The sequence below is a fragment of the Hypanus sabinus genome, chromosome 6, assembly GCF_030144855.1.
Source record: "Hypanus sabinus isolate sHypSab1 chromosome 6, sHypSab1.hap1, whole genome shotgun sequence".
NCBI classification, from domain to species: Eukaryota; Metazoa; Chordata; class Chondrichthyes; order Myliobatiformes; family Dasyatidae; genus Hypanus; species Hypanus sabinus.
In genome coordinates this window covers 148,160,979-148,176,168 of record NC_082711.1, presented here as the reverse complement: position 1 = coordinate 148,176,168, position 15,190 = coordinate 148,160,979, and the positions used below count along the sequence as shown (strand labels likewise).

The 15,190-nt window shown below is 39.3% G+C and overlaps 1 protein-coding gene across 2 annotated transcripts in view; it reads right to left on the bottom strand.

Annotated features, from left to right (window-relative positions):
- Window positions 1–15,190, bottom strand: part of nf2b (NF2, moesin-ezrin-radixin like (MERLIN) tumor suppressor b) — a 61,204-nt gene that overhangs the window by 34,695 nt on the left and 11,319 nt on the right. For both annotated transcript variants that reach the window (XM_059973173.1, XM_059973174.1), the window contains exons 3-4: window positions 2,729–2,854; window positions 1,504–1,626 (exon numbers count right to left, since the gene is read on the bottom strand). In XM_059973173.1, coding sequence (XP_059829156.1) covers window positions 1,504–1,626; window positions 2,729–2,854 — 249 coding nt within the window. The remainder of the gene's footprint in view (window positions 1–1,503; window positions 1,627–2,728; window positions 2,855–15,190) is intronic.

Here is a 15,190-nt window from a genome sequence, read left to right as displayed (position 1 = left end):
TCCAATATTACATACATTTGTTGCAAAATGTATGTGAATCTCTATGATAATGCCTTCTACAGAAGCTATTTGGAGTCAGGTGTTCCAATCAATGAGATGAAATTAGAGGTGACAGTTGTAGAGGTGCCCTGCCCTATATATTTAAAAACACATACACACAAAGTCAAGTTACTGGCAGAGTCTGCTCTTCTCAAGAGAGATCTGTTTGTGCACCATACTCCGATCAAAACAATTTTCAGAGGACCTTAGAAGAATTGTAGAGATCATGAAGCTGGAAAAGTCTACAAAAGCATTTCTAAAAACCTGAGAGATCATCAGTACGAGAAATTGACCAAAAAATGGAGGAAATTCAGTACTGTTGCTACTCTCCCTAGGAGTGGGTGTCCTGCAAAGATCACACCAAGAACACAATGTGCAATACTGAAGGAGGTGAAAAAAAAACACCTGCAAAAATCTCAAGGACTTGCTAAAGTCTCCGTTCACATATCCACTAAGAAAAAACACTGAAGAATTGTGTTCATGCAAGGACACCATGGAAGAAACTGCTACTCTACAAAAAAAAACATTGTCCCACAAGTGTTGTAAAACTTGAGATGTGCAACAATGTTCTGTGGACAGATGAGACAAAAGCTTAACTTTTTGGCAGAAATGCACATTGCTATATTTGGAGGAAAAGAGGCATTGCACACCAACACCAAAACCTCAGCCCAACTGTGAAGCATGGTGGAAAGAGCATCATGGTTTGCAGCTGCTTTGCTGCCTCAGGGCCTGGACAGCTTGCAATCATTGAGGGAACAAAGAAATCAAAATTGAATCAAGACATTTTACAGGAGAACGTCAAGGTAGCAGTCCGTCACCTGACGCTTAATAGAAGTTGGATAATGCAACAAGACAATATCCGAAAGACAAAAGAACATCAATAATAGAATGTTTTAAAAAGTAGAAAACTTGTGTTTTTTGAATAGCCATGTCCTAACCTTAATCCTATAGAAATACTGTGGAAGGAACTGAAGCAAGCAGTTAATGCCAGGAAGCCCACCAACAACCCAGAGTTGAAGCAGTCTTGCAAGGAGAAATGGCCTAAGATTCCTTCAAGCCAACGTGCAGGATGTATCAATGGTTACCAAAAACATTTGGTTGAAGTTATTGCTCTACAAGGAGGTCACACCGGTTACTGAGAGCAAAGATTCATATACTTTTTCCAACAAATATATGTAACATTGGATAATTTTTCACAATAAATAAATGAACAAATATGCTTTTTGTGTTATTTATTTAATAGGTTTCTCTTTATCTAGTTTTAGGACTTCATGAAGATCTTGATCACATTCTAGTCATATTTATGTAGAAAGGGAAAATTCTACAGGGTTCACAAACTTTCTAGCATTACGTATATATTGAAGGTTACCTATTAACCCATCTGATTGATATGCACCAAGCAAGGATTTACAGGCATTACATTAGGAAAAACATAAAACCTGCAGAAGGAAAATGGACATATACCTGCAGGAAGAAAAGGTGCTGGGTGATTTCTTGGACAAGTTCTTCTTCCACTTTCTCAGGATAGAACTTTGCCAGGAAGTGAAATGTAATCGGATCCTCCTTGGGAACTTCTTGATCCAACACCTGTTAGTAGTGATACAAAAACAAATTCCCAATGAATTTAAAGAGAGTATCATAACTCAGTGGTAATCTCTGTATTTATCTACAATAAAAACTTATAACTGAAATGTTTTTCTCAAAGAGCACTACTTCATAGCAACTTGAATGACAGAGGTTTGTGAAAGAAATTCTGTGCATTCACAGATATCAGAAACTATTTATATCAGCTTTCAGGAATACCAGAATAGAGTCAAACATAGCTTTGTAGAAAGAAAAAAGTTGAAATATACAATCACTCTTGGTCCCTTTCATACATGTATCCAAATAGAAAGCTATGAAGGGGAAAGATATATATTTTTAGTTAAATCAAATGAATCAACTAAATCATTGATATTAAAGACAGATGACACAAGGATGCATAACCAGAACATCTTCACTAGCCATTATTATTGATAATGGTATCAGTTTCATTTCAAGTGACAATATGTTTTGAAAGACTACTTACAAAAAGGTTGTTTTTATTTTACAAAGCACAAGGTTTCAAAGACACTTTGAAGACTGGCAAAAGTTATCATCTGTATTAATATCATGGAACCAGTTCTGAATGATCAGTGGATTCACACTTGACCCCATCTCTATCACTTCACAGATGCTACCAGTCCTGAAAAACGCTTCACACATTTTCTGTTTTCATTACACACCCTTAATTTTCCATTCAACTTTTATTATCTTTATTAGTATCTTTCATAAAATTATCAACTCTTTCCAACCTATGATACAATGGACACCAAAAGTCAAGCTACACAGTTTACTGGTGCAACTCACTATTAATCCTTATTTGGTCGCTTTTAAGGTACAATAAAGAGATTTGGTCCATTCAAATCCGCAACGTCTTTCTTCAATATTTGTAAACTATAAATTCAGAATTTTTACACAGTCAATTTTTCTAACATTTATAGAAATTCTATTATGTTCCAGATAACATTTTAAGATTTACAGATTAATATGTTTAGAGATCAATACTACAGTTATCAAGTAATCTTGACAGTTTATAGTTTTAAGCATTCAAATTTAAAATCTCTGCAAACAACAAGATTTTTAAACCAAATAAAAACTTCATACAAACCTTTTTCTCCATTTTTAACCATGCAGAAGTATCCTTTACCATGTATCGCAGTCCAAAGAACCAAGTTTCTCGCAATCCAATTGTTCTACACACTAAGTCAAAGAGGTCTTTCCCTTTCCATTTCACCTGCAAGACATAAAAATGAACAAAATTTGAAATATCTTGAATTTGTAATATCTTGTTTAATATTATCTGTTCCTGTATTTTTTGGCCTGGCAATCTAGACGTTGGCAACAGTATGCACAGATGAAGTGGTTGAGACAGCCACAATAGCTTGGTGAACAAGGAATCTGAAGTTTTACAACCAGGATAGCTTTCATTTTTTAAAAACTTCTGAGATAAGTTAACTTACTTGGTATCACTGAGTGATGATACAACCTAGCCAAAGCACCTGCCAACCATGTTCAGACTGAACTACCGAATAGATGATCCATCTCAATTCCCTCTGAAGAACACCATCATAGAAGCCAATCTACAGCCAATTCAATTCACTCAGAGATTTTAAGCAAGAGTTGCAAGTACAGATGTAGAACTGGACAACGAAGTACTACAGACTCTCCCCCACCCCATTCCACAAGAAGCTGCACCTCTAGGTAGGCTCTTACAGTACACCTACGAGACTGGTTTCTACCTGACAATGCAAAACCTGCCCAGGCCTACCTTTTTCACAAAAAGCAAGACAAATCCAATACAGCTCTTATGACACAATCAATGTATTTACAATTATAGAAGCCGTCATCGACAGTACTATCAAGCAGCACCTACTTAAAGGCAGAAAGTGAGCAGCCAGATGTCTTAGCACTTTATGCCACCAATGACATCGGTAGTAAAATGGAGGAGGTCCTGAAGAGAGAATTTAAGGAGTTAGGTAGAAAGTTGAAAAGCAGGACCTCCAAGGTAGTAACCTCTGGATTGCTGCCTGCAGCACACGACTGCGAGAGAAAGAATAGGATGATTTGGCAGATAAATGAGTGTCTAAGGAACTAGTACAGGGGGCAAGGTTTCAGATATTTAGATAATTGACATCTCTTCTGGGAAAGGTATGCCTTTTCCAAAAGGCACAGGTTACACCTGATCCCAAGGGAGACCAATACCTTTACAGGCAATTGGTTTACAATCAGAGGAGATTGGTTTACAATCAAGGAGACTGTTAACCAGGAAAGGCTGATGATAGGCCAAAACTGCAGTCAATGGGATGAGTTGCAATATAAAGGGGGGGGGGGGGGAGTAAAAAAAAAAAGAAAAGGGTGACAATTCAGGACTCAATGTATTACATTTGAATGCATACAGTATATGGACTAAGATAAATGATCCTGTAGTGCAGTTACAGAATGGCAGGTATGATGTTGTGGATATCACTGAGTCAAGACTGAAAGCACAGCAGTTGGGAACTTAACATCCAAGGGTACACATTGTATTGAAAGGACAGACAGGTGAGCAGAAGGGGTGACATGGCTACGTTGGCAAAACAGTAAGAAATCAAATCCTTAGAAAGAGGTGATGTAGGATCAGAAGTTGTAAAATCCTTACGGGTAGAGTTAAGAAACTGCAAGGGTAAAAAAATCCTCATGGGAGTTAGATACAGGCCTCTGAACAGTAGTCAGGATGCAGGCTATAAACTACAACAGGAAATAGAAAATGCACAGCAAATGGGCAACATTACGATAGTCATGAAGGATTTCAATATGCAGGTAAATTGGAAAAATCAAGTTTGTGCTGGATCCCAAGAGAAAACTCGTAAAATGCCTATGAGATGTCTTTTTAGAGCAGCTTGTGGCTGACAGCATGAAGGAAAAGGCAATTATGAATTGGGTGTTCTGTAATGAAACAGATTTGATTAGGAAGCTCAAGGCAGACGAAGCCTTAGGAGATAGAGATCATAATATGATTGACTTCACCCTGCAATTTGAGAGGATGAAGCTAAAGTCAATGCATCAGTATTATAGTGGAGTAAAGGGAATTATAGATGCATGAGAGGAACTGGCCAGAGTTAATTAGAAGGGGGCACTAGCAGGGATGAGGGCAGAACAGCAATGACTGGAGCTCCTGAGAGAAGTTCGAAGGCTCAGGATAGATACATCCCAAAGTAGTAGTATTCTAACAGCAGGATGATGCAGCCAAGGCTGACAAGGAAAGTCAAAACAAATGCTAAAGAGAGTATATTATAGAACACAAATTAATGGGAAGCTTTTAAAAGCCAGTAGAATGCAACTAAAAAGCTGTAAGGGAAAAAGATGAAATATGAAAGTAAGATAGCCATTAATATCAGCGAGGATATCAAAAGGCTTTTTAGATATACTGAAAGAGAGGTGAGAGTAGATATTGGACCACTGGGAAATGACACTGGAGAAGTTGAAATGGGGGACAAGGAAATTCCAGATGAACTAAGTATGTTGCATCCATCTTCATTGTGGAACACACTAGCAATTTGCTGAAAGTTCAAGATTATCAGGGGACAGAAGCAAGTACAATTGCTATTACTAGGAAGAAGGTGCTTGGGAAGCTGAATAGTCTGAAGGTGGATAAGTCACATGGACCAGATGGATACACCCCAGGATTCTGAAGAGGTGGCTGGAGAAGATTGTGAAGGCATTGATAATGATCTTTCAAGAATCAATGGATTCTGGCATGGTTCCAAAGGACTGTAAAATTGCAAATGTCACTCCACTCGAAGAAAGGAGGAAGGCAGAAGAAAGGGAATTATAGGCCAGTTAGTCTGACCTCAGTGGTTGGTAAGATGTTGGGAGTCGATTGTAAAGGATGTAGTTTCGGAGTATTTGGAGACACATGATAAAACAGGCTGCAATCAGCATGGTTTCCCAAAGGGAAAAATGTTCCTGTTTAAGAAGGTGCTGCTGAAGTTAAGCGACCACTTGCTGGTGGCCAATGAAACAAAGAGAGCAACTATAAATACTTTGCTATTCATACTTTTTCTGGTAAACAATCGCTGTAACAGTTGCCTGTGACCTCCCTGCCGAAGTTCAGTTGAATCACCTGTACGTCCTGGCATTTTTGTGGTGTGGGCTGGAGTCTCGGAGAGGCAGGACGGTTGCAGCACGTCGGGCTGGAGTTGCTGGAGCTGACTTGGAGGCAATTCGATGTGGCGGAGCAAAGGCAAAGCGAAGTTGAGAAAAGATCCAATGTTTGATCGATTTAAGAGCCGAAACAAATTGGAAAGGTTGGGTAGTGGCATAATTGAGGCAGCAGAGCCCAAGCGCGTATAAAAGTGGCAAAGAATGAGGAATGAACCAAAATTTGGATGATTTAAGCACGGGCCAGATTGAAATGGTCAGGCTGTCAGGGTCAGAGGCAAAGGACAGTCCAATATGGCTCGCTGTTCTGCAGTGTTTGATTATCTGTGCTGGATAGAGGCTGCAGTTTGCAACTAGCGGACTTCTGGATGGGTTGAAGTGATGCCTGGCTTTATGAATGCTGTTTGCTTGCTTTTATTGTTTGCACAATCTGTTTTTTTTCTCTCTCTCTCTCTCTCTGCACAGTGGGTGCTTGATGGTCTTTTGTTTTTAATTCTATTGGGTTTCTTTGTTTCATGGCTGCCTGTAAGGAGACGAATCTCAAGGTTGTATAAAGTATACATACTTTGATAATAAATGTACTTTGAACTTTGCCTGACAAATCTGTTGGAAGTCATTCACGAAATAGAAAACAGGATAGACAAAGGAGAATCAGTGGACTTGAATTTTCAGAAAGCCTTTGACAAAGTGCTGCACATGAGGCTGTTTAACAAGATAAGAGCACATGGTATTACAGGAAAGATACTAGCATGGATAGAGGATTAGCTGATTAGCAGGAGACAAAGACTGGAAATAAAGAGAGCTTTTTCTGGTTGGCTGCCAGTGACTACTGGTGTTCTGCAGAGGTCAGTGTTGGAACTGCTTTTTTTTAAAATGTTATTATCAATGATTTGAATGATAGAATTGATGGCTTAGTGGCCAAGTCTGCAGATAATATTAGGTGGAGGGACAGGTAGTGTTGAGGAAGCAGAGAGGCTGCAGAAGGACTTAGATTAAGAGAATGAGCAAAGTGGCAGTCGGAATACATCTGCCATTAGTTCCATGGAGTTATGTTGTCAAAGCAGCTGACATGGACCACCAACACCTCGCTGACATGGACCACCAACACCTTGATGCTTGTAAAAATGCACAACAAAGACTCTTCTTCCTCAGAAAGCTGAAACAGGCCAAACTCCAACAAAAGCCATTGCTTAACTTCTACAGAAGCACAATTGAAACCATCCTGACCAACTGTGCTACAGTGTGGCATGCTAGCTGCACAGCCGCTGAGCGACAAGACCTGCATCGCGTGGTGAAGGCGGCCCAGCAAACTGTCAGGATGGAGCTCCCAGGACTGGACACCATCTACTCCAGCAGACTCAGGAGGAAAGCAATCAGCGTAACCAGAGACACCACACAGCCCAGCCACTCCCTGTTTGACCCACTTCCGTCCAGCAAAAGGTTCAGGACACTAAAAACCAGAACAAATAGACTGAGGAACAGCTTCTACCCCAGAGCTGTGGCCTCCATCGCACCACTCCCACAGAACAATGACTGAAACTGTGAGCACACACAAGGACCCAAATACTTGCACTAATGGCACTTTGTGCATTACTGTGACATTCTGGTACTGCTGTAACTTATTTTCTGCTACTTATCTAATTAATACCGTTTTTCTATTACTGTCTTGTTTTTATCTACCACTTTGATTGCCTGAGAGGAAGCCAGAGTTTCATTGTACCTATGTATACTGACAGTAAAGATCATTCAATTCAATTCATGCACTTTGATTGAAGCAACAAAAGTGTATACTATTTTATCAACAGGAAGAAAATACAAAAATCCAAGGTGCAAAGGGACTTCGGAGTCCTCATGCAGGATTCCCTAAAGGTTAATTTGCAGGTTGAGTAGATGATGAAGAAGGCAAATGTAACTGTAAAGCCCTGGTTAAGATTTTTACCGCTTCTCTGTAGGTATTTCATTTTAGCAGTTTTGTAAGAGCAGTCTATTCAGCTCTTAGCATGTTTGGGTTTGAGCTAAAGGTAAGTGACTATGTTGCTCAACTAAGGAAGGTCGTGTCAGCCAATCAAGATGGTGGAATTGGGTGTAGGTTCTAGAGGACGCTGGGCAGAGAAATTTTTTGTGAGGGACACTGGTGTGGGTCAAGGTCTTTTGGCGGGAGCTGAGAGAAGACAGCAGAGAAGATGCCCGAGGATGCCATCCCTGTTGCAAAAGGTGCCAAGTGCAGATGAACAACTTCAAGGAGGAAGGACCAACATTCCCATGGGGGAGCCCATTAGTTCGATGTGGATTCTGAACGACATTCGGAAGGTGGCATGTGCTTTCATGCAGACCGCGGGTCCAATGCACAAGTTAAAGACAACTTCATGTTGAGCTGTAACTTAAGTGCACATTTGAACTGGGTTAACTGTAATGGGCCCTTTCCCTCCCTTTTCTTTTTCCTACTAACAGTTCAGTAAAGCTGACATTTGTAATTATACTTTCTTGATAATTGTATGCAGTGTATGATCTGTTATGTCTTGCCAATGGCTAATTGCATGGGTGCAGTATTAACATAATATTTGCACAGAATGGGGATCGGGTGGTTGAGACACCCCAACTTCCAGGTTTTGGTGGGACCCAAGTCATACTGACCATAGACGTACTGAGTTTGAGAAAGGTGGTTCTCAATGCTGAGTCCAGTGGTTGTTAGCAAGGGGCTAACAAGCTGCATCTCTAGAGATGCCTGGAAAAAAGGGGCTTCACAGTATTTGCACCCATCATGAGAGGACGAAAATATAAAAGCAAGGATAGAATACTGAGGCTTTGTAAGGCACTGGTGAGCCCTCATTTGGAGTACTGTGAGCAGTCCTAGGCCCCTTATCTAAGAAAGGATGTCCTGACAGTGGAGAGATTCAGAGGAAGTTCACGAGAATAATTCCTGGAATGAAAGAATTATTGTAGGAGGAGCATTTAATGGCTCTGGACCTGTACTCATTGGAATTCAGAAGATGGGGGGGGGGGGGGAGAGAGGGGGAATCTCATTGAAACCTATCAAATGTTGAAAGATGTAGGGGACATTTCCTATAGCCTCAGAATAATGGAATATCCAGATGAGGAAATTCTTTAGTCAGAGTGTTATGAATCTGTGTGATTCGTTACCACAGACAGATGTGTAGGGCAAGGTCATTGGGTGCATTTAAGATGGAGGTTGATAGATTCCTGATTAGTCAGGGTGTGAAAGGTTACAGGGAGAAGGCAGGAGAATGGGGTTGAGAGGGAAAATGGATCAGCCATGATTAAGTGGTGGAATAGATACAATGGGCTGAATGGGCTAATTCTGCTCCTATCTCTTATGGTCTTACTAATAACCTACTAGATGAAAGCAGTTTGCCTTTTGCCAGAACAATTCTGTCCCAATTTCATCACAACCTTAGCCCACACACAGGCCAATGAGAAACAGGTGATACCATTATACAAAATCAACAGTCCCACTATCCAATAACAACTCACAATAACCATCATCTCTGCTGGAAACTACGATACTTAGGTACTTGGTAAAACCAAGACCCGTCTTGGCCAACAAAACTACTCCTAATGTTCAAAAAGCTTTATCAGAAAATGATTTAGAGTTGCTAACCCTGTGAAACAGTACTCCAGTATAAATCATGCTGTCTTCAGCAATGACAAGAAAACAGGCTTAAAAATTGAAACTGGCAAGGGCAAATAATGTAATAAAATCTGTTAGAAAGGGACATTTTCATAATTAAAGATGCCTTTTCTGAAGTATCTGAAACTAAACTGAAAATTAACTGAGATGAAGAATGCGTACACATTCTAAAATAATTGCATCACCCTTTTACTTGGGAAAGAATTTAGCATTGCTTCCAAGTTTAGACATGCTTTAGCAGTGTCATTACATATTACTTGAGTTATATTTAATAAAAAGGAACAGATGTTAATCTGACATTTTATCTCTTAACGTTGAAACAATCCTTAAATTTCATGTCCTAATAAATGGACCTATGATTTCCATTTGTTTTTATACTCCTGTTATACTTCCTTACATTTATGTATATATAGGGTATGTGAAATCATGCTGTAATTACATCTGCAGGCCTGGAATAGGTCTGAGGTCTCAGGCCTCTGTCAGTCAGAGTTAACCATGGATATTGCGTCCTAGCTATCTAAACACACAACCTTAGGCAGTATGAGACGGAGAGCAAGCTGTTGCCCATGTAGCAAGCTCCCCCTCTCCACACATCTGATGAACCCAAAGGAACAGCAGAGACTGACACAATTTGGTACCAGCAACATCACAGAAGTTGCCAGTCAACATTGAACTCAATGTAAGACTCTCTTAGGGACTCCAGCTCCAGAATTTTCCCTTGGGTTTACTTCTGAAGCCTTCCCCGTGAGTGGGTATAACAAGCCAGTGGAGGTTTGAGATCGTACTCTTCCTTCACCTAGATAACCTGCCAACCATAGCCGATGAGTCACATCTGCCCAAAGCAATTTGTTTTAAGACACCAGTAACCTTCCTTTGCCCCCTCCTGTCAGTAGAAATGGTTCTGTCTGGCTTACTAGCTAAGCCACATGTGAAGGCCAGGAGCTGGACTTGGTTGTCAGAGGCTATTTGAGGTGCACGCCATTGGGAGCATTTAATAGGTAGTGGGACCTTATCTCATTACTGTCTCCAGATATTCCAATCTGAAACAGGTACAATTATAGAAAAAGTGTTTCTATTGGTAATTCATCATGGTAAAGTGTAACAGAAAATGGCGATTGGGTTGCACACAATAAAATGGACTTGGGCTACGTCCACACTACACCGGATAAATCCGTAACCGAAGCTTTTTCTCTTTGTTTTTACCCTCCACCCGCACTAAAACAGCGTTTTCATCCCCCGAAACTGGAGCTTTTCAGAAATGCTCTCCAGGGTGCGTAATTTTGAAAATGCAGCTTGGGCAGATCAGTGTGGACGGGGTAACCGGAGAAATCTAAAAACGCTCTCATGACAGATGGTGACGGCAGCGTGCTATTTCTTTGTTTTCTTGAACGCAACCTAACAATTTCAGAACAGACGACAACAGACTGAAGCCAGAAGAGTTAGAATGTACTCAAATACTTTGACCCATAACTCACTGAATAAACAAGTATACTCACTTTGCCCTGTTTTCTGTCCTTGTTTGTATGAAGGTGGTTTACCTATTTATGCAAGTACTTCTCTGACAATAGATGTGTAACAGCTTAATGTAACATTGTATGGAAATACAAGATAATACTGATGCAGACATGATTTATACATTTAACAAGGAGCTTTATTAATGCAACAGAGTTCGTCAGTTTTTCAATGTTCAACATCAGCTGGGTCATACTGTCCGTGAACTCTCCATCGGTTGCCTTCATACACTCTAGTATTTGTTTTTTTTAGTTTTAAGTCCTCCTGCATGAGAGCCAACAGCTGCCCATTGTTTAAGTTTTCCTAGTCTGTAACTGAACAAACACGCACCATCTTTCACAGCAAGATTCAACACCAAATATGTCGCTTGTTTTCAATGGATGTGTCCTACGCATGCGCAGGAGGAGGAGATTCGCCGAAATATAGTTTTCAATGTGGACAGGGATATTTTTAAAAACGCCTAGTGTGGGTGACTATCGTTTTTACATGAAACCGGCGTTTTCAAAATTATCTGGTCTTGTGTGGTAATTAGTTCCTTTCCTCTCGCGATTAGGTTTACCTTTTCTGTATCAATGGATTGCAACATGTTATATCCATCCCATCATTCATTCCCATGGCTACATTACTTTCCACAACCTGCCAGTCTGTTTGCACTGTAGGCTCTTCTGCCACAACCCATAAAGCATAGTAGTATGCAAATAGGACTACATCTTAAGCAGCAGATTCTTAAGTCACAATCTCAAACAAATCTGATGGCCTTTCTGGCAAAAGGTGTTCTGTTTCCTTAAACTGCTCTTACATCTGATGATTTTAAAACTTCAAAATTTATAAAATTTAAATAACACAAATTAAACATTAAAAAACAGCTGCACTAAAAAATTGTGTTAAAAAATCTGTTTCTTTAATACTTCCAAGGAAAGGAAATTGTCTTTCTGGTCTATATGCAATTTCACGGCCTCCCCAGTTCAGTTACAAGGGATGAATAAAAGATACCTGCGATGTTCATAATCTATAAAAAACTCTTCAATCTTAGACAGCTATGAATAGAGTCATACCACAAACACAAGCTACTCCTGGTGTAAAACTGCAGAACAGCTATCAGGAACTAGTGGACCTGTTAACTGTCATTAACCAGGAAATCTCAATGGAACCTCTAACTGAAAAACTGTACCAATCTGACCCAAATCTTTTTCTCATCTTTATCCCACTTACCTTTATTCCAAGTCCTCCTTTCTCATTTTCAAGGCAATACATTTTAGTACATTACAGCATCTGTAAACTCCAATTAAAAAAGAGTCCCAGTCTCTGACTGTGGCTATTATCTGCTTAACTAAACTGACTTATGGCATTTAGATAACTCATCCAAAACCAACAGGGATAAGCATATTTAATCAAAATTATTTAAAATAATAGAAGTATCAACGTTTAGGGCATCCTGCGTTACTTCAATTCATTACTCCATTAATACAATGTGTGTTCCCTGGAACACAATACTAAATCTAAAGGCGAATATTTCTGAGGAATAACAGCAAAACTGGTTGAATACCTGAAATGAGACAACAAAAAAAAACTAAATTAAAGAATAAGTGTGCATTTTTGTGGCACAATTACATTCTGAATGTTTAAATATGTTTCACGAATTGAATATAACAGTTACTTTCAAGAAAGACAAATCTAAAAACTAGTAGATCAATTAACAAAACAGGCAAATCAATGTTTGGCTGCAATTCTTTTCAAACCCTACCTTAGACTTACATTTACAGCTCAAGTCCTCTCAGATTCAGAATTGGTAACAAAATACATTTTTCTCCATTCTCGTAAGTACATCCAACTTAAATAACCAAATACCAAATGGTGAAAAAATTATTCAATCTTTCATATACATGATTATTGAATTTTAGAATTGCTTATTACAATGGAAGTTCAAACAAAAGAACTGTTCGGTACATTTTGATGTAAAGCTTTCACTATTGTTTTTTTTTGGATGTTAGGGTACCAATGACGTTCTCCAGCAATTTCAATTGCAAATGCAATAAGCTAGTTAAGCATGTTGGTCAGTGAGAACTGCTGAGTATTGGTTCAAGCACCATTCCAGGCATTTGAGGATATCTGGGTCATACTTAAATACGTATTGAAAAAAATGTAGCATCATCAGAAATTCCATCTTTCAGATGAATTGATAAACTGTGTTCAACCAAGTCTTAAATTCAACAGAAGGTTCATTTGGAATATTTGAAAAAGAAGCTTTCCCCACCTCAAACAAAATGCTGCATCACATTCTCGTTACCTCATTAGCGCTGCCAGAAACAAAGCAACTGGGGGACTTCCAGTAAGATGGCGATTGTTTAGTCACTCCAAACTTTTGCTCCGTTATTCTTCCTATCTTTGCACTATATGTCTCCCTTCTTAAACCTTAGTTAGGTATTTTATTAGTTCTCTTTTACCTGCCTGAGAACACATCTATCTTATAATGGCTACTAAAAGTACTAAAACCGGGAAAAAGGAAACTTCTGCAGCTTTGCCGGCTGACATTCTCGCTGTTTTGGAATAACATCGACAAGATACTTTAATGGATTTTAGAACTGAATTTAGAACTTCTTTCAACCAGCTGGATTTAAAATTGGATCAGATCAATGCTAGAGTGGATGAACATGCTGAACATTTATCTCGCATTGGCTTAACTTCTGAAGATTTACAACGCCGTGTTCAATATCTTGAAACTCTCTGCTCCAACCTAGAGGAGAACAGTAAACTTTCTTCCAAAATGGTGGATCTTGAAAATCAGAGCAGACGTTGCAATCTACGAATTCTTGGTTTGCCAGACGCCATCGAAAAGGGCTCTCCCGTTGAATTTTTTTCTGATTTTCTCTGTGAGATTTTCGGGAAAGAATTTCTTCCGACTCCACCTGAGCTTGAAAGGGCTCACAAGATGTATGTTCCCCGTGCAACTCTGGGTTCCCGTCCACGGCCGGTCATTTTATGCTTTCATCAATACCAGGTGAAAAACCATTTGATTATGGAGGCACGCCGCAGAGGTACTTCTGCTTTTCAAAACACGGTCATTCGTTTTGTGGAGGATTATGCCCCCCAGGTTCTGAAGATGAGCATGAGTTTAAAGGTGTAATGAAAGTGCTTTTTTGATTGCGGATTCAGACCCTCTCTCCGAAATCCAGCCGATCTTCAAATTACGCTCACTACTGGAGATTATAAGTGGTTTAAATCAGTGAAGGGAGGCTGAGGCATTTGTTGGAAGTCTTCCCGCCACCTCGTCTCCTTCGGAACCAGCCTGACCTTCTAAAATGGTTGATGAGTACTTCTTGAAGTAAAACTATTTTTTTCCGAACTCAGACTTTACTTGAATAATTCAGACATTATCTATTGAAACTCTAAGGGCTGTAGTCAATCTCTCCCTGGACTTGGAGCATTTTTTCTAAATAGATAGTCTAAGTTTAATGTTTCCCTGTGGACTTTTAGATGTTACTTGTGTAATCTATTTTATTTTTGTATAACTTTATCTATAGAGATCTACAATTGACTTTAACTTGTTTTGGAGGTTTGGAGTTTTTATTGAAGGCCTCCCTGTTGGTTGATTCATAGTTTCAGCTTTGCTTTTTTTTCCTGTAAATGGTAGATAAGTACTCTCTTTGAATTTATAATTTCCCCCTTTTCTCCCTCCCTTTTTTTCTCTTTCAATCTTTTATAACTTTTCGTGGGTAGGTTAGTTTTGGTTTTCTTCTGATTTTCTTTGTATTAAGTTTTATACTTCTTTTGAAGTTGTTCCTATTTGTAATTCTGTTTTCTAGTGCATAGTTATTATTTGCTGTATTACTTATACGGAACTGTTGTTAACGGCACAGAACTGGAAGTCATATTTGGGTTAATTTTTTTGGTAGAGCTAGCTGCTTTTTTAGGTAGCCGTCTAGTTTTGGGTTGCGAGGATGGGGTGGGTTCTCCAGTTCCAACACTACTCACTGTTTCTTTTGTTTCCCTTTGTTACTCAGGACATGTCTCTGTTTTGATTCTACGGATCTATGTTTACATTTTTGCTCCCAGACTTATTGTACTGCTTGATTTTTTATATGCCTGCTACCTTCTATGCACTTAATGCACTTATAATGGTTAATACACTTAAATTTGTGAGCTGGAATGTAAAGGGATTGAATCATCCTGTTAAAAGAAGGAAGGTCTTCTCGCATATTAAACAACTCAAAGCTGACATTGTTTTCCTTCAAGAAACTCATATTCGTAGTTTTGATAATTCTCGGCTTT